Source organism: Myotis davidii, unplaced genomic scaffold (genome assembly GCF_000327345.1).
Source record: "Myotis davidii unplaced genomic scaffold, ASM32734v1 scaffold118, whole genome shotgun sequence".
Taxonomy (NCBI): Eukaryota; Metazoa; Chordata; class Mammalia; order Chiroptera; family Vespertilionidae; genus Myotis; species Myotis davidii.
In genome coordinates this window covers 1,509,442-1,528,373 of record NW_006290441.1, presented here as the reverse complement: position 1 = coordinate 1,528,373, position 18,932 = coordinate 1,509,442, and the positions used below count along the sequence as shown (strand labels likewise).

At 46.9% G+C, this 18,932-nt stretch overlaps 1 protein-coding gene and 1 long non-coding RNA gene across 7 annotated transcripts in view; one reads left to right on the top strand and one right to left on the bottom strand.

Moving 5' to 3' along the window:
- Positions 1 to 9,576, bottom strand: part of MRVI1 (murine retrovirus integration site 1 homolog) — a 115,937-nt gene extending 106,361 nt beyond the window's left edge. For 2 of the 5 annotated variants that reach the window (XM_006763467.2, XM_006763468.2), the window contains exon 1: positions 9,180 to 9,576. In XM_006763467.2, coding sequence (XP_006763530.1) covers positions 9,180 to 9,246 — 67 coding nt within the window. In that variant the 5' untranslated portion in view covers positions 9,247 to 9,576. Of the gene's footprint in view, positions 1 to 9,107 lie in introns of all 5 variants that reach the window. The other 3 variants (XM_015563714.1, XM_006763469.2, XM_015563713.1) reach the window with 3 other exon arrangements.
- The window catches only part of LOC102773063, a 160,267-nt gene extending 141,689 nt beyond the window's left edge, over positions 1 to 18,578 (top strand). For both annotated transcript variants that reach the window (XR_435658.2, XR_001513815.1), the window contains 2 exons: positions 1,897 to 2,000; positions 18,065 to 18,578. This is a non-coding gene — a long non-coding RNA (uncharacterized LOC102773063). The remainder of the gene's footprint in view (positions 1 to 1,896; positions 2,001 to 18,064) is intronic.
- The last annotated feature ends 354 nt before the right edge of the window (positions 18,579 to 18,932 follow it).

Genomic DNA, 18,932 nt, shown 5'->3' with positions numbered 1-18,932 from the left:
TTGCTAGGGACTTGCCCGGCACTTGCTCTCTACCTCTATTTGTTATCTTACTTCTATCATTGACAGTCCCTCTAGGTTGTGGGCTGCTTGCCTGTGTTCCTGAGAAGCATCTACGGTACCAGTCTATAGAGTGTGTTTTCTTTAGTGAATTACCGGTATGTTTACCGGTAATAAACTTGCACTGTTTTATGTATATGTTTGATTACATACAGCCTTGTGACAGTTTTCCTGCATGTCATAAGCATTTGAATATAAATTAAAATGTTAAAATCAAATCTGATATTGTTTTACCTTTTATTTGGTGTGTGGAAGGTGTGCGGAAGAGGGGGTAGTCTTATACGGCGAGTATGTAACAAACTCTGTATTTTGAGTGGAAATGTTAGGGGGTCGTCTTATACGCCGGCAAATACGGTACATGGCAACTGTGATAGACAGATTGCCTCTGACTATAGCATGAACATGAATTACCTGGGGGTCGTGCTGAGCCTCAGATGCTGACTCCGGAGGCCTGAGTCTGTGTTTCTAACAAACTCCCAGGTGGTGTGATTCTGTGGGTCCCGAGACCGTGCTCCGGATGTAAGGTGATGGGGCAGGACTGACCTCCAGAAAGTCTGGGAGGAACAGTGCCCGGTGCCCACAAAAATGTTCTCATTTCTTTTCAAATCAGAAGACAACATGAACTATTTAGTCAAAGAAAATGTTTCCATAGATAACATTGATATATTTATCTACACCATCAGAGTGATAAAGTAAGTTTCTTAAGGACAAACGTGTCTAGGGCCCCTAAAAATCCTAACATGGGCCTGGGGGTGGGATGGGAGAGGCTATGCTACCTACAGGGCACAGAACTGTGAAATCACGAAGGTCACACAGAAAACACAAGAGATGCCATCTGAGGACGTGCCATGCACATGGTAGTTAGCTGCCAGACCATGTCCCGGGGTCTCCTCACTTCCCCAGAGCTTCTCCACTTAGGGAGCTCTTAGGGGTACTCAATGTCTTCTGAAGGCCCCCCAGATTCTGGTGCATGTGAGGTTCATCTCTTCCAAAGGACTGGGATCCAATTGTGTCCCTGCCCCCCACTGCTCCCAGAGCTGGAGAGCCCGGTGCAGCTGGCCCTATGGTGTGAGGGAAGTGGGACCAGGCTCCAGAGGCTGATTTTGTTACAAGACTACAGTCTCTGATCTGAGCAGCAAATGTCCAAAGCTGAGAGGCAAATGCCTTGTTAACAGGAGAATGAATAGGCATGCCCTTCAGCAGTGAGTGTTTTCTTAAAAACACAGCCTCCCATTTACTTTGGACCTGGTACCGGTTCTGACTGCCCCAAAAGGCACTTCACAGGGCTGTTAGAGAATGAGCAATAATAGCTAAGTCTTCTAACACACCTGCAGCCCTCCCTGTCACAGACCGCAGTGTCTGACACCATTATTGCTCTGGGGTGGCTTCAAACATGAGACTACAGGGGTGAATCGCCTGACTTGCGGTTCTCAACCTGTGGGTCACGACCCCTTTGGCGGTCGAACGACCCTTTCACAGGGGTCACCTAAGACCATCCTGCATATTAGATATTTACATTATGATTCATAACAGTAGCAACATTACAGTTATGAAGTAACAACGAAAATAATTTTGTGGTTGAGTCATAACATGAGGAACTGTATTTAAAGGGCCAGAAGATTGAGAACCACTGCTTTAGGGGGTAAGCAGTTCCCAGATGAGGAAACCAAGGCCTGGGAAGGAAGAAGTGATTTTGCTCAAGGGCATAACATCTAAGAGACAGAGCCAAGCCTAGATCCTCAGATCACTGCTTATACCCTGTCTTCATTTCAGCTTACAAAGTGGCAGCAGAAATGGATACTGGAAGACTTTCACTGTCTTTCCTCTTCCCTTTCTTAGGAATGAACTGCCTGCTAGGAACACACATTCGTTCTGCTGTGCTCCACCTGCTCCAAGATTGAAAGGAACCTGCCTCCAGCAGAGGGCACTGGAGAGGGCCGGGGGTAAGTTCGCTTCATTCATTATTAGAAAGCCTACTTGCCTGCAGGTGTAAACCACATTCTCCATTACCAGCTTTCTGCCACAGGTGATATTCGACTGACTTCTCAACAAGCCTTAGAACTTAATCAAAGGAGGGAGGTGATGTTCACTGGGCCTCCTTAATACCCCACCAGGCACCAATGGCCAATCATCTGCCATTTTCCTTGGAGCATTAAATGGAGGTGAGAATGGGACCCAGGATTATGGGCAGTGAGAACCTCAAACCCAGTGCAGAAGTCTCCTGGATGGAATCTGTGAAGGGGGATAGACGGAGGCTAGGAACAGTCTCAGCTAACATTTTCTGGGTGCCGAGAACAGTCGCTGGGCTAAGGAATTAAACCCTGCAAAGTGGGCACTACTTTATCTCCGTTTTATAGGAGGGGAAGCTGAGGCTTGAGATTAGGTGTAGCTCGAGGTGTACAGCGGGTCAGCAGTGGCACTGTGCTGCCTCTAGCACATGGCATCCTCTCCCATGGTGACAATGTGGGGAGAGTGGTCCATGCTGAACTCACCCCCAACATGGGGCCAATGCTCTTTTGACTACATCTGCATGAGCAAAGTCAAGGGTGTTTCTGGTTTTCTTCTCTTTCTGATGAACTAGGAACCTTGGACTCTCTGGAAACATCCTCTCTGTTACCTTGTCAGTAGCAGAACTCCCTATGGCCTCTGTGTGTCCTTTCCAGGGTGGCCACCGTGCCCTCTGCACCCCATCCCATATCTACAGCCCCACCATGAACAATGTATCTTCTCGTCCTCTGAGCCTCCTAACAGCCCACAGGTTCCTAACTTTCCCTGGTTAGCTGGGACGGCTCAGCTTCCCCACACCTGCACTCACTGGTACCCCTGCACATAGAACCTGGTTTCCTCTAAGCCAGCATTTCCTAAACTTGAGTCATCTGCACACCATCCTCACAGTTTCTGCCACGTCTGTGTGCCACTTATGCATTCATTGATTTAATATTCTTTAATTTGACTAGCAATGAGCCAGAAAGCCAGGGTTGAAATCCCAGCTCTGTGTTGTTGAGCGAGTTACTTAATCTGTCTATGCTTCCGTTTCTCCATCTGTATAACAGGGATAATACTGGTAACTACTTTAAGGGGTTGCTATAAGGATTAAATGAAATATTGCAGGGAAAGCATTAAAACAGTACTTAGCAGCCCGACTGGGCTCATGAACCAGGGTTTGATACCTGGTCCGAGCACATGCCTAGGTTGTGGGCTCGATCCCAGTGGGGGTTGGGGGATGCAGAAGGCAGCTGATCAATGATTCTCTCTCATCACTTATGTTTCTATGTCTCTCTCCCTCTCCCTTCTCCTCTCTCTAAAACCAATAAAAACATCTAATATATATAAAAGCCTAAGCGACCATTACGACCGCTCAACCTCTTGACCTGTCTACCAGTTGTTATGACAATGCACTGACCATCAGGGGGCAGACATTCAACACAGGAGCTGCTCCCTGGTGGTCAGTGTGCTCCCACAGCCAACCTCCTGCAGCCAGCCAACCTCCCACAGTCCCTCCCCCCTGGCTAGCCAGCCCTATCGGCCCAATCAGGACTGGGCTAGGTTGCCCTGATTGGCCTCAATCACTGGCAAGGCCAAGGAACCCCACCTATGAATGAATTCATGCACCGGGCCTGTAGTATTTTATAAAACAGTACCTACCACACATAAGCACTCTACGTGTTAGCTACTCTTGTCATTACATTTATTTTAAAAGGAAATTTTATGTCTCTACTGTAAGTGGAAAAATCAGTACCGTTTATACCACTAATAGAGAGGAATTGTAAAAGTGAATTAAATGAAAACAGTTACTAAATTCTAGCAATTGCCTGACAAAGGCTCTGGGCCTAAGGCTTGCTCTCATTTTGTCAAGAAGGGCAACACACAAGTATCCAAACGATGGAGAAAGCACTCCAGGCTCAGGCCAGGGGAACCCTTGTCCCCGCCTGGCCTGGACTCCCATTTCAGCACTGGGAATCCTGTGGCACCCCTCACTCCTGGGTGCCTCAGATGGAGGCTTTCTCCTTCAGCAAAGGACCGAAAAGAACTCAAAAGGGAACAACGTTCTTCTGATGAGAGTTTGCGTGCTTAGGCTGAGTCAGTATCCCACTTATCAGCATCTTGCAGCCCACGCCATGGGCCACACTGAACAAGCCCGTCTCTGAGGGCCAAGTTTCCAAATTCCATAAACATATGGAAAGGCCATCATGAGACTGGCCCCAAAGAAACATTTGTAAACGTCTAATGAGAGGAATGATGATTAAACTGTTGCACAGCTAAAATTACATTAGACAACCATTGAAAAATCATACTTTGAAGTATCTTTAATGACATGGAAAAATGATGGTGATAGAATGTTCACTTAAAAAGCAGACTAAGATGTCCTTCATTAGGTGAGTAGATAAACAAGCTGTGGTCCATCAGTCAATGGAATATTATTCAGTGCTAAAAAGAAATGAGCTATCAAGCCATGAAAAGACATGGAGGAACCTGAAGTGCATATTACTACATGAAAGAAGCCATTCTGGAAAGGCTACACATTATATGATTCCAATTATATGACATTTTGGAAAAGGAAAACTATGGAGGCAGTAAAATGATCAGTGCTTGCAACGTGTTAGGAGGAGATGAATAGGTGGAGCACAGAGGATTGTTAAGGCAATGAAAATGCTCTATGATACTGTAATGGTGTGTACGTGTCATTATACATGTATCTAAACTCATAGAAGGTACAACACCAAGGATGAACCCTACTGTAAGCTTTGGACTTTGGGTAATAATGATGTGCCAGTGTAGGTTCATTAATTGTAACAGATGTACCACTCTTGTGGAGGGTGTTGGTAATGGTGAGGCAGTGCATGCGTGGAGGCGAGGGTAAACAGGAAATCTCTGTACCTTCTATTCAATATTGTTGTGAACTTAAAGCTGTTCTAAAAAATCAAGTCTCTAAAAAATATTTTTAAAGCTGACTATAAAACCACATATAGTAAGACCCTAGTTTTATAATATATAGAGACATATAAAGAAACACACCATCTTATTAATAATATTTATCTCTGAGTAAAATGATTTGGGAGGGATTTTTAAAATTTCTTTGTATTTATTTCCAAATAATTTATTTCTTACTTATACCAATTTCTATACTTTCCAAGAAATTTAATAAAGAACATACATTACTTTTATTACCAGGAAAATTCTTGAGTAAAAATTATAAATAAAAAATTCTAGGAAGAAACTAACCAGAGTTAATTACACCCATTCTTCACAAACCGGTTTTCATATCTGTGCCCGACTGGGAGCAGGGTTTTCTGTCTTCCTGACTGAGTGTCGCCTGCTTTCCGTCTCCCCTGGCGAGGGCCTCACAGAGAAAGTAGGGCTCTCCGAGATCACTTCCCCTGTTAGGACTCTGGGTCTGAAGGCCCATCCACAGAGGGTACCCTGGGCTATCGCCTGAACTCAGAGTCTGGCCTGCAAGGTGCACAGAGCAAACACAACACTCTCTCTCCCTCTTTTCTTCATTTTTCCATCATTTGGGCTGTGAGACATGATAACTGCCCCGAGAGCCAGGCTACTACCTAGAGGTAGGGTGGCAACTAACACAGGAAGTGCCTACTTGGGACCGAGGTGGCCTGAGCTGGAATCCCTGCTCACACCTATCAGCTGTGTGCCCGTGGGCGTGTCACTTCACCACTCTCACAGCAGTGTCCTCATCCCATCACAGGACTAAGTTAAATAGCCATTCTAGCGCAGAACCTGGCACAAGGTAGGAACTCAACTTATATTGATTTTCTCTCCTCCTTTTACATTTACTACTACACAAGAACTCAGTTCTCTGTCTCCCACTCCTGACTCACAAGCTCCCCAAGGGGCAGAGACAGAGTCTGGGGCAGGGGTGGGCAAATTTTTTGACTCAAGGGCCACAATGGGTTCTTAAACTGGACCGGAGGGCCGGAACAAAAGCATGGATGGAGTGTTTGTGTGAACTAATATAAATTCAAAGTAAACATCATTACATAAAAGGGTATGGTCTTTTTTTGTTTTGTTTTGTTTTATTCATTTCAAATGGGCCAGATCCGGCCCGCGGGCCGTAGTTTGCCCACAGCTGGTCTGGGGACTCCCAGACCTCTCCTTCCCATCCATCCATGCCTCTGTTCCTCGTCAGTCAGTAAACAGAATCTCCCTGCTGACTGCCAAGCCACAGAGGGCATGGCTGAGGGGCAGCCCAGTGGCTCCATGGGGCTACACAGGAGCAGTGACAGGGTAGGGAGGGGTGGATTACTTAAGACCCCCTACTTTGCATCCTCTGAAGCCAGACTAGAAGAATCTGATCATCATGCTTACATACATTATAAACCCTCATGCTTACATACATATGGCCCTGTTTAACCAGAATACACTTTATAAGCATTACGTCCATTTCTACATAAGAAAGAAAAACATCCTGAGCATGGTACACTCCAAGCATCATTCTGGGTACAGGACGCACAGGGGAGAAAGATGATCTCTGCCCTCATGGGGCTCAGTCTCCATTCCTGCCGGGGAGGTGGGGTACATCCATCCCCTGCATTACCAAGACTGAAAGGAAAGGGTGGGGACATTTTGGGAAGCTGAGAACTGTAAGTATAGTTAAGCCCACCATGCACGGAATGGATCCTCCTCTCACAGACACATGGAACCCCTCACCCTGAAACTGTAAGCGCCCCCCCATCTAATTAGTTTCAAGCAGAAGGTATTACATGACTATCACTCTCCTCATCTAAGATACTAAATCCCCCACTCTATGTCCGGGTGGCCTTGGGAAACCATTTAACATCCCCTAGTACTTGTGTCCTCCCCTGTAAAACCAAAGTGAAAATAGAGGCCTCATAGCATTGAAGGAAAGCGCCCATGACCCCACACGTAGGAAGTTGAAGAAAGAAGCCCATGACATCAGACATAGGAAGTTGAAGGAAGAAGCCCATGATATCACACATAGGAAGTTGAAGGAAGGAGCCCATGACATCACACATAGGAAGTTAAAGGAGGGAACCCATGACCCCGCATGTAGGAAGTTGAAGGAAGGAGCCCATGACCCCGCGCATAGGAAGTTGAAGGACGGAGCCCATGACCCCGCGCATAGGAAGTTGAAGGACGGAGCCCATGACCCCGCGCATAGGAAGTTGAAGGACGGAGCCCATGACCCCGCGCATAGGAAGTTGAAGGACGGAGCCCATGACCCCGCGCATAGGAAGTTGAAGGAAGGAGCCCATGACCCCGCACATAGGAAGTTGAAGGAAGGAGCCCATGACCCCGCATGGAGGAAGTTGAAGGAAGGAGCGCATGACCCCGCACGTAGGAAGTTGAAGGAAGGAGCCCATGACCCCGCACATAGGAAGCCTCAGGTGCAGCACTGGAGGAGCCGGTGCTCCCCCCACTGCCCTGCTACCAACCAGAGATGAACAGAGGGTGCTGCTTAAGAGCAGGGCCTCCAGAGATGGGCAGCCTGGGATCAAATGCCAGGTGTGTGATGTCTCTGTGCTAAAACATCCCCATCTGCAAGATGAGGGCAGTAATAATGGTTCCTGCTTTGTGGGTTGTGGAAATCTTGAACTACTGCAGGGGACATGCTTAGACAGCATTTGATGCATAGTAAGAACAGCGCGCTTGCTTTTTTTCTTATCTTCCCAAAACATGTTGATGGGGATCATTGATCATGTTGTAGCAACTGGCACATGATTACACCTCTCAGATGATCTTAGAGGGAACGCAGGACTGTCCTCCTTACCACCAAGCACACAGGAAGGCACACCAGCTGTGAACACACACACACACACACACATCACTGAATCGTGGACAAAACAAACATAACGATGACAACTGTTTTCTCCATTAGGTCAAAACTCGGAAGACATATTCAAAGCAGAAGTGCTCATTCCCATCGGTGATGAGGGGCTGGAGCATTGGAGTTAGAGCCACACAGACTTGGGTTAGAGCCCTAGCTCTGCTCCTTCTTAGCCGCCTGACCTTAGGCAAGCCACTTAACCTGAGTTGCCTCCCCATAAAAGTGTTGGGGTGAGGTTGGGGGAGTTAACTCCACCTGCGCCACCAGCCTGTCATTGCCCTCTGGTGGGGACAAGAGAACCCTTAACAGGCTCTGACTCCCTAATGCTCCCAGCCTAACAGTTCTGGGAAGCTTCCTTCTTTTTCCTGCAGGAGACCCAGCTTAGACAAACCCTTGGCCTGCTTTACTTCCCACTGAGACCCCCAAAGAGCAGCCTGAAAAGTGTTAAGACAACAGCAGCTGCAGGGCTCTGGGAGACAGGAGTGCCAGCCAGGGGTGCCAGACTCACACTGTTTACTCAGAGGACAGAGCATCTCTGGGCTTGACAACTGGGTACTGGGCAGGAGGGAGCAGGCCAGCTGGGCCCCTCTGCCTCCCACTGGCCTTTCCTTTGGAGAAAGCCAGCCTCAGTGCCATGCCGCTCTCTCTAGGAATAGATTGACACTGAGTACCTGGAGGTGAGCAGGGCTTGGGGCACAGACTAGGCACACACACACCCTCTAGGGAGCAGGGTTAGGGCAAAGGGGGACAAAGCTGAAGATAGGAGAGTTGGGGACAGAGATAAAAACGGGCTGTGACCCAACCACAGGACAGGAGAGGCAAGAACAGAAACAGGGCAGGTGAAGGATGGAGACAGGGCTAGGCCCGCACAGGGGCCAAGAGGGATGGGGGCAGTACACAAGGTGGGTGATTGTGGGGCAGAGAGCGACACAGTAAACAGAGCCGGGCTGGTAAAGGGGGAGCAGGTGGTGCAGGCTCACATAATCTAGGGACACTCAATTGCCCCAAAGGGGCCCACAGGAAATCTGGGGATGGGGATCTCCTATCAGAACCCACATTTTTACCCTAACCTGTGCGTGCTCTCCAATAACAAGCAAACGCAGCACAATTCCGTTAAGTTAGGACTGGCAAGACTCCCTTCTTATTGAAAAATTAGGACATAAAAATAGTCAGCTGAAATGTCGCCCAACAGAACCAACAACCTTGGAAAGTTAAAGTCAAGTGCCCCCCTCCCAGCACCCTGTACCTTTAAGGAGGAGAAGTTTCCCTCTGCTTCCCAGCTGAAGAGCAGGTTATTCTTGGATATAGCGCGACTTACCTAAAACTGAGTTATTCCCCGTTCCTCCTCTGGCCAGCCTCTCTTCACTCTGGGGAGCTTTTACCATTTAAGGTCAATGTTACATCTGGCTCCGGAGCTCAGAGCTGAGAAGCCTCTGGCTGCGGAGCCTCAGCTGCCCGCCTCTTCCGAGGGGCTGGGACTTAGAGCCCAGAGCTCCTCCGGGAGCCCCCTGTGGCCCCCTCTGGCCTGGCTCAGGGGGCTAAGGGCAGGGGAAGCTAACCAGACTGGCCCAGGGTTCAGGGCAGGCTGGGCCTGCCAGGCAGCAACTGGTCCTGGGCCCCTCCCATGGGCACCCACACAGCACATGGCAAAACCTTTGGGCATGTCATGCCGTTGGGCACCGTCCTGGCCAGCTGGGGACCAAGGGAGCTCTGCAGATCTGCCTCCCAGCCTGGACTCCTCAGCAAGCCTGGGAGCCAAGACAGGACCCTGGCCTCAAGCCAGGAGAAACTGGGAACATTTCCTGTCCCGGGGACTTGCGGGTGGGGGCCGCTCCCACCTTAAACACTTGGGATTATCAGAGAGAAGGGCCTGGGAGATTCAGCTAATCTGAGAGCTGGCATCAGCCCTAGGGGCTTCGATCACTGCACCCCTGTTCCACAGCCTTGTCGTCTTAACATTGTGCAGCCTCAGTGTCCTCACCTCTAAAGTGGGAATAATAGTGATTGCACCTATCTCACAGGGTTGTAGGAGAATTAAATTAAATAACATTGGAAGGCTTAGCACAGAGCCAGAATCTTACAGGTGTCCATCAGCACAAGTTTGTTTCCTGCTCCTTCCCAGACACCGGTGAGGAAGGGCTGCCTCTCTCCTGGAAGTCCACACCCTGTCCTTACTCTTTCCTCACCTCCCTTGGGTGCAGTGCCCACTCAGCCAAGATCATGGAGCCCAGGCTCCAGCTTTCTTCTGAGGTTAGAGGCAGCCCAGACCAGTTGGTGACCATTGTCTGAGCCGGTGGTCGCCAACCTTTCGGACCTCACGGACCACCGGTTGGCGACCGCTGGCTCAGACAATCCCTGGGTAGAGTTGCTAGGTAAATTACAGGACACCCACTTAAATATGAATTTCAGATAACAACACATAACTTTTTAGTATAAGTGTGTCCCAAATATTGCATGGGACATACTTATACTAAAAAATGTTTTTTTAACCTAAAATTCTAATTTAACTGCGCAGCCTGTATTTTCATTTGTAAAATCTGGCAACTCTAGCCCTGGGCCATCACATGTCACCTAGAATGTATTCATAGTCAGGCTAAGAGCTCAATTGGTGCTTCAAGGACTGTGGCCTCAAGCCCTCCTGGTGATGGCTGCCGCCATGGGTCAGTCCGCCCCAGTCATGATGAACTTTCTCTACCAACTCTGGCCCACTGTGCCTCCACCCCAGCCCGTCCACAGGCATCTAATCCTGGACTCTCTCCTCCCTGGTTACTATGAGAGAAATTCCTGATGGGAATGCCATGCATGCTGTCTGTGATACCTGTAAATGATAGTATTTTTGCAGATGGAACCAGAGGAGACTGTCCTGTGCACTAATCATGCTTTTTCTCCAGTGTCTACACTGACCATATACTGGGTGTAGGCCCCCCTGGCAAAGCCACACCGTGGTAACTACTAATATTGCAGGTAGAGGTATAGAAGGAAATTACCAAACTCTTTAGATTGTTTCTCCAACTTCATTGTGCGTTAGAATCCCCAAGTGTGAAGCTGCTTGGATCCCTCTCCCAAAAATGCTAATTCCATGGATCTAAAGTGGGATCCAGGAATCTGCATTTTAATTCAGGCCCTGGGTGATATTTATGCTATTGATCCAAGGGCTTTACTTGGCAAGTGATGCTCCAAAGACTAATCTTTGAATCCAGCAGGAGTTACCACAGAGAAAACTAGAAACAACTCAAAATGGAATGATGGCTTTGTGTGAATGTGAGGGAGGGCGCGCGCGCCTGTGTGTGTGTGTGTGTGTGTGTGCTTACAAACTGTATATTGAGCACCTGCTTTGTTCAAACCACTATATTAGATGTTCTACATGTATGTATATATACATGTGTCCTCACAAGTATCCTATCAAATAGAATTATTATATGTCTCCATTGAAAATAAAACTGAGCCCTGGCCTGGTGGCTCAGTTGGTTGGAGCATCGTCCTGTACACCAAAAGGTTGTGGGTTTGGTTCCTGGTCAGGACACATACCTAGGTTGTGAGTTCAGTCTCCTGTCAGGCTTGTACAAGAGGCAACCAACTAATGTTTCTCTCTCTCCCCCCCACCCCCTCATTCTTCTCTCTCTCTCTAAAAAGAAAAAAAATCAATAAAAACAAGTCCTTAGGTAAGGGTGAAAATAAATCTATAAAAGCCTAAGCGACCATCCGACCATTGGACCATTCTCTCGGTAGCTATGATGTGCAATGACCATCAGGGGCCAGACACTCCGACCAGTAGAGGAGGGAGCCTGATTCCTCTGGGAATTGGCCATGGGTTAGGTTGCTGCTGGGGCACTGTTGGCCTGGATCTGTTTCACCCACACCCGGGACCCAGAGAGGTCCCTTGGCCTGGCCTGCAGGGATTGGGCCGAAACCGGCTCTCAGACATCCCCCAAGGGTCCCGGATTGCAAGAGGGTGCAGGCCAGGCCAAGGGACCCACCAGTGCATGAATCTGGTGCACCGGGTCTCTAGTAAATAAATAAAACTGAAAGTTGAAGAACTGAAATAATTTGCCTGATGGTCCACAGCCCATAAGTGTGAACTTGGGCTGTTTGGCCCTAAAGTTCTTTCCCCTGTACCAGTGGTCGGCAAACTGTGGCTTGCAAGCCACATGCGGCTCTTTGGCCCCTTGACTGTGGCTCTTCCACAAAATACTGACTTCTGCGCATAGGCCACCAAGTTTCAATTGCACTGTATGTGCGCACCCACACGTGGTGGAAGAGCCACACTCAAAATGCCAAAGGGTCCTGTACCATACAGCCTCCCATTCAGCCAGGGTTTCTACAAACTAGGGTTCACGGATAGCCTTCAGGGGTCTCTGGGCCAACTAAAACTGTCTTCAAAACACTGTGTGATTTGTGTTTTTTCTTGTGGATAGGCCCACAGCTTTCACCAGACTCACAAATAGGTCACCAAATAACTTTTAAAATCACTCCATTAACACAAGCATTTCATGAAGCACATCATTGGCAGGAGTGTGGAATGGAACAAGCTCTATAGAAAGCAATTTAGCATCATCAAGATTGCAAGGCTGATAGCCTTTGACCCAGTTCCACTTCTAAGAATTTACTCTACAAACACACTCCCACACTTGGGAAATGACAAGTGAACAAGATTATTCATTGCAGCTTTATCATAAAAGCCAAAACATTGGAAACAACATAAATGTCCACCAATTGGGAGCCATAAAAGATGATGGGGCATAAGCCATAACAAAGGCTAAGGAAGCTCTTTGTGTACTGATATGAAAACCCTCCAAGCTATGTGGTTAAGTGGAAAAAGTAAGATAACCCAATAGTATATAAATATACACATAATTATATTTACACATACACACTCAAAAGTGCATATATGTATGTGCACACAGTTTCACTAAAATTAACACAAGAAACAAATAACATCAACACTAGTTGCCCATGGGGAGGAAATCTAGTGGAGGAAAAGAGTATACAGTGTCTATTTATACATCTAAAGTTTTGAATAAGAATAAATCATGCGTTTAAGTTCAAAGATAAATAATGAAACAGAACACTGTTGTGGACAGAGATTTCATTAATTCATCTTTCAGCACTGCTCCCTCCAAATGTCACAGAGGATTGGTGTGAGCCTGACTAAAGGTTACTTGTTTTTTGTACTTTTTATTTTGGAATAATTACAGGCACATGGGAAGTTGTAAAAATAGTCCCATGTACCCTTCACCCAGCTTCTCCCCAGCGGTGACATCTAATATGGCTGTTGTACAGTATCAAAACCTGGAAGTTAGCATTGGTCCATTACTGTTAACTAGGCTACAGATCTTATTCTAAAATTATTTTTAAAATCTAGCTCCCTCACTGCTCATTTATCCATTTAGAATGTTTACTGAGCCCCTGTAGTGGGCCGGACATTGTGTTGGAGACTTAGAAATGAAACAACTAATGTTCCATAGCCAGTAAATGTGAACTTAGGTTGTTTGGCCCTAAAGCTCCTTTCCCTTATGTGGTGGAGAGACCTCAGACACATCCCTGCCCTCATGGGGTGTAGACTAGTGAAGGGTGCCCCTTTGTTCAGTGGAAATTGCATCACAGAGGTCCAGAATCCAGCAGTGCACAGGGGGTTCTGACCACAGCTCTAAAAAAAAAGGAACCGTGTCCCTTGCTGTCCTGGTCATGGAGCTTCCCAGTTTGCCTGAAGCTGACTTCTAGTCCTTAAAAGAGCATGAGCAATTACTTGAGCTATATTTATCCCCATCCCTGGAGCCACACAGGGATTTGGCCTCACTCTACCCAAATCATCAGCTCATCACTCAGGCCCATCAGAGACAATCATGTGTCCTCAGCATAAAAGCAGTGGGTGTTGGAGGCACCACAGGCCATTTGACTCAAGGCCAAGGGAGAAATGTACAAGTCCCAGGCCAAAAGCACATCCTGGGACCAAGAGAAGCCAAGCCAGGAGATGTAGCATCTGCAAAGGAGCACTCTCAGCTCAGGGCTGATGCTGAGATGACTGCTCCCTGCCCGATTTATGCTTAAGGGCTCTGCGATGCCCCTTTAGTAGGCCCTGAAGACAAATCAGGGGCCAAATCAGCAGAAATTTCATCCAGGTGACAATAACAGGTGTCATTTACTGAACATGGTGCCAAACACTGTGTCTGCCACCTTATATATAAGATCTAGTTCAGTTCTCCTCAAATTCATGTGATGCAGGGTTCTCACCCCATTTCTTAGATGAGGAAACTGAGAGTTGGAGAAGTCAAGAAGCTAACCATTGTCTCAGTTTGTAAACCCACATCTTTCTGATTCTGGAGTCCTTGGGAATCAGGTTCAAGACAGCAGACTGGGAGCCTAAGTGTCTCCTTTCCCTCCCAGGATCCCATTAAAATGATAACAAAGGGCTCCTTCAGAACGAAGGAACCCTTAGCCATAGAGACCTGGAGGAGGCAGACATGAGTGAACACATTTCTGGAACAGGCGGGCAAACTTTTTGACTCGAGGGCCACAATGGGTTCTTAAACTGGACCGGAGGGCCAGAACAAAAGCATGGATGGAGTGTTTGTGTGAACTAATACATGTTAACACTGCTGCTGGTGAAGGAGCAGAGGGGAGAGCAAGAGAACCCTCCGCTCTTTCAGCTCCGCGGGCCGGATAGAACAGCCAAACAGGCCGGATACGGCCCGCAGGCCGTAGTTTGCCCACGGCTGTGATAGAGGCATGATGCCTAATGGAGCCAGGAGGAGAAGGCCCCAGCCTAGCCCTAGACAATCCACAGAGAAGGGGGCTCTGGTGCCCCAGAGAGGCCCTTCACTTGAAAAGCCAGGTGTGACAGGGACAGAAATGAGAGATGGAGCAAACATAGAGGGTCCAATTGAAAGTCTATGGACAGAAGGGGCTGAAAAGAATTAGCTCAAATAGTTTTTGTATGCAGCACTTGGACTAACTGCCGTTAGGCTAAAGGAATAAACAAACTATAAATGAATATTGAGTAGATTTTTTTTATAGACATAGGGATTAGCAATTCTGAGTGCTCCTGAAACACCCCATAGAAATGTGGCCCTCAAGATAGGAAAACATGTCAAGGATGGCCAGGTTGAGCAACTGGGCTTAGAATGAAGTCATTTATGGAGGTAAAAGTGAGCTGAGGGGACAGGATAATAGGCTCAAGAATTCCACTTTGGACATGTTAAGTTTTAGGTGACTATGAAACATCCCAATGGAGGTTGACACATGGGCAGTTGGAGCTCTACAGAGAAGTGGTAACAGCAGTAATGAAGGTGGGCAGGAACTTGTGACCAAAATGCATGTGGGGAGTGGACATGAGAGATTGGATGATTCCAAACTTTTGATCCCTGGACAAGTACAGAGAATGTGAATGCCTTAGAAAGACAGGGGCAGCAATCCATTGGTAAAGGAAGATATGAGTTCAGTTTGAGATGCTATTGGGATACCCAGAAGACTGATAGAAATACAAGATTGCAAGGATTGTTGTTTGAGTGAGGTCCAGACTGGTGGAATAGATTTTAGAAAGATGGGTCTCTAGAAAAGCTTTAAATTACAAGTGAAGATAGTGAACAAGCTATTGGACCTTTGAGAGAGCTGTTTAAATAGACTGATGGGATCAAAAGCCAATTTGCAGAGGTTAGTTATGGGGTTTGGTCAGGTAGGTCTTGGATGCAGTGGCAGTGAAGCTCAATTTTTCATTACTCGGCAACCATGTGCTGACATGAGTGTGTGGGAAGAGGGTAGAAGGATGCAGGGAAGGATGGGCTGTGATACCAGGGTGACCTTGGAAGTCTCATAAGGAGATGGAGGTCAGAGGAGGATTTCAGAGAAAGCAGGGCTGCTCTTGGAGAAGCCTGGAGGAGTTTTCCCCCTCTTCTGGGCTCCCCTGAACTCAGTGCTTACATGTCCCTGGTCTGCCATGGGAAGATGGGGTGGGCTGGGAAGGCTAGAAAAGCTGTAGAAGCTCAGGGGAAAGAGAGTCCTCTGGAACCTGGTCTGGTTGGGTAGGGCTTCATGGGAGATATAGGAACGTCAGCATGGCTTTGAGTGCAGAGTAAAACAGGGAAAGTCAAGGGAGGAAGGAGGAATTCCAGGCTGGCTGACAACGGATGAGCAGACCCTAATGGCCAGCGGGATGGGGAAATTGTAGGATGCGTTTAGCTGCAAAGAACAGAAACCCACTCTGCTGGCTCAAGTGTAAAGGAGCTTGTGTCAGTGATAACTGACCCCACAGAACCCAAGGACAGGAAAGAAGCAGAGTAGGCAGGACCTGAAGACCCTACTATGTGTGTCTGTCCTAATGTCTGTATCCTTCTGTCTCCCAAAGGCCTCTCTCCTTGTCTCTGTGCATCTGCTTTTTCCTCCTCCTCCTCTTCTCTCTATTCATGCTTTTTCTGGACACTCACCTTGTTATGTCTCACACGGCCTCTCTGTTCCAGCTCTCTTCTCTCTTCAATCACCTGACAACTATATTGTTTCAGATTCTCAAAAGCATCTGTCCTAGCTTGTCTGTTTAAATCAGGTCTCCTGAGTCACTACCGACCTTAGGTGCACTATCTCTCTCTGATGTTATAGTCCTAGCTGAAGCCATGAGATAAATATGGTGGCCAGCAACCCTAGATGCTGGTATCATCCAACCAGAAGTCTCTTTATTCAGGGAATTCTGACTTCCTATGGCCAGGATACTGGATCTCTTTGAATTCAACCTATAATTGTGATGGTTCTTGTAACAACCATGTCATTTACTTGGCTCATAGAAAACCCATGGTCCACTGAGACACCCAGATCTTTACCACAGGAATTGAGTTATCCCTACCTTGCCTCCCTAAACGATCCTGAGTAATGCTGTCGTCTCAGCCTGTTCTTCAAACACATGATTTCTGTGTTGGTGCCATGAAACAGCAGATTGTTTATCTCACCAAAGGAAGAGTCAAACCTTTCTCAGATTCTCCCTTCTGGCTTCACATAGTTTTTCTTTTGGATGAAAAAGGGAAAGAGATGCAAAGCAGAAAAGGATTTTTGAGGTTTTCAAGTTGACATTCCACCATTAAATTAATGCTAACAAAAGCTCGATTTCACTAATCCTGAGAGGAACTTGATCTCCAGATGCACTGAACTTGCTGGTTCAATGCCTGCACCACGAGGCCTCTTCTGCAGCTTGGAGTTGGGTGTTTTTGTTTCTTTTTGGGGTTTTTTTTCGTAAAAGACTTTGAAGTTTCAAAGAGCATATATCACTTTTTAAAAGCAAACCCAAAAAAGTGTTGTAAGCAACTTTGTTCAAGTGAAGGCTAACTGAATTAAATAGAACAGTCCCCTTTCATAATGATAAAAGAAGAAGGAAGCCGAGGGGAGAGAAAAGGAGGGAGGGAGAAGAGGAGGTGGGAGATGCGTTTGTTCCTCCTCATCTCCCTGATGTGTAGCACTGGGCTGCTCCAGGGCTGAGTTCTCAGACCTAGATTCTTTCTATCCTCCCTCACTCCCAAGAGGATCTGATCTGAGCTCATGATTTTAAGTATCATCTATACTCTAAAGACTCTCAAATGTTTATGTCCAGTCTGGGCCTCTCCCCAAACTCCAAAGTCTACTCAACCCCTCCTCTTTAGTGTCTCATAGACAACTCCAACTTCCCCAGTACCTACTCTTCCCTCAGTCCTCTCTATCTCAGTAAATGACAAGTCCATCTTTTAAGCTGCCCAAGCATAAAATATGAGTTATTCATAATTCCCCTCTTGCTCCCCACATACCCCATAGGGAATCCATCAGAAAATTCTGTTGCTCTATCTTCAAAATATGACCAGAATTGGTCTGTTTCTTATTACTTTTAGCACTCCTACCCTGGTCTAGGCTACTATAATTTCTTGCCATGTTATCCATGCAATCGCCTCCTAACTTGTCTCCTGCCACCACAAAGAAGGCAGAGTGATTATTTTCATACATTATATCATACCTTACTTACTTTGCACTAGGTACCATACACAGCAACTTGTATACATCACTCATTCTCAGAACATATTTTCAAAAACTGTTTGGTCTGCATTTTCCAGCTAAGAGAATGAAACTTAGAGACATGAAATACCTTATATAAGAGCATGCAGTTGCTCTATGAAAGAGCTGGACCTGAACACCCCAAAATGCACGCTCTTTCTTTCAACCCAGTTACTAAAGAAGAATTCTATTTTTTCCCCACAGGGCATCTCTTTCTCAAAGCTGCCTGATCAAGCCAATGCAATCTAAAGTCAAGTTCATAAAGAGAGGTCTTAACAAAATTAGGTAAGTAAGGATGAAGGAGGGGAAAGCAGGAAGGACACTGCTATAGGTCAGTCTTCTTGACAACAGTTGACCTGCCCAATTTATTCCATCCAATCAATAACTTCATCCAACTTACGGTTTGGTATGTCGGAAAGAGGTTTCTCAACCAGGTGTCCTGGGGCCACATGAGGATAACACCAACCATATTTTCTCTCCTTTACCTCCTTGGGATTCTGGGTCTTGTATCATCATTTATTTATTTTTCACATCATTCTGGGTGCAATGTTCCACAGCCTCAGTAACTCTTTTAATTCAACAATGACAAAAAGTACGCAAATATCTGAGCACATCCTCCAAGCATGGAGAAATGTCTACACTTCAGAATTCACAAATGCCCCATTCAATCCTTTTGTTTTTGTAACCTTGAACTTTCACATTTAAAATAAACCATCTACTAGACAAAAGAATTCACTTTGGATCTGGGCCTTCCTTTGTGATCTTCCTTTCTTCATCTGGCTCAAAAGCAAAAGACATCTTAAAGCATCACGGCCTGTTTGGGATTCTCCAAAAGCTAGTTTTGAGGGAGTGCTAGGGAACTTCCTTGTCTTTCCTGGGTGAGAACAATGCCCTTTTTTCCTGAATGGTAAAAGCATTCTGGGAATGGAAAACTGCAAGGCATAACCCTGGGGTGGGGTGGGGGGCACATGGGTGATGGGTTCCCCAAGAACAGCAAGGGCCTAAGCAAAGAAGGTACCCCCTTGAAGGTGCATGGCTTTAGCAGCCAGCCACCTTGGCTCTGCGTGTAAGC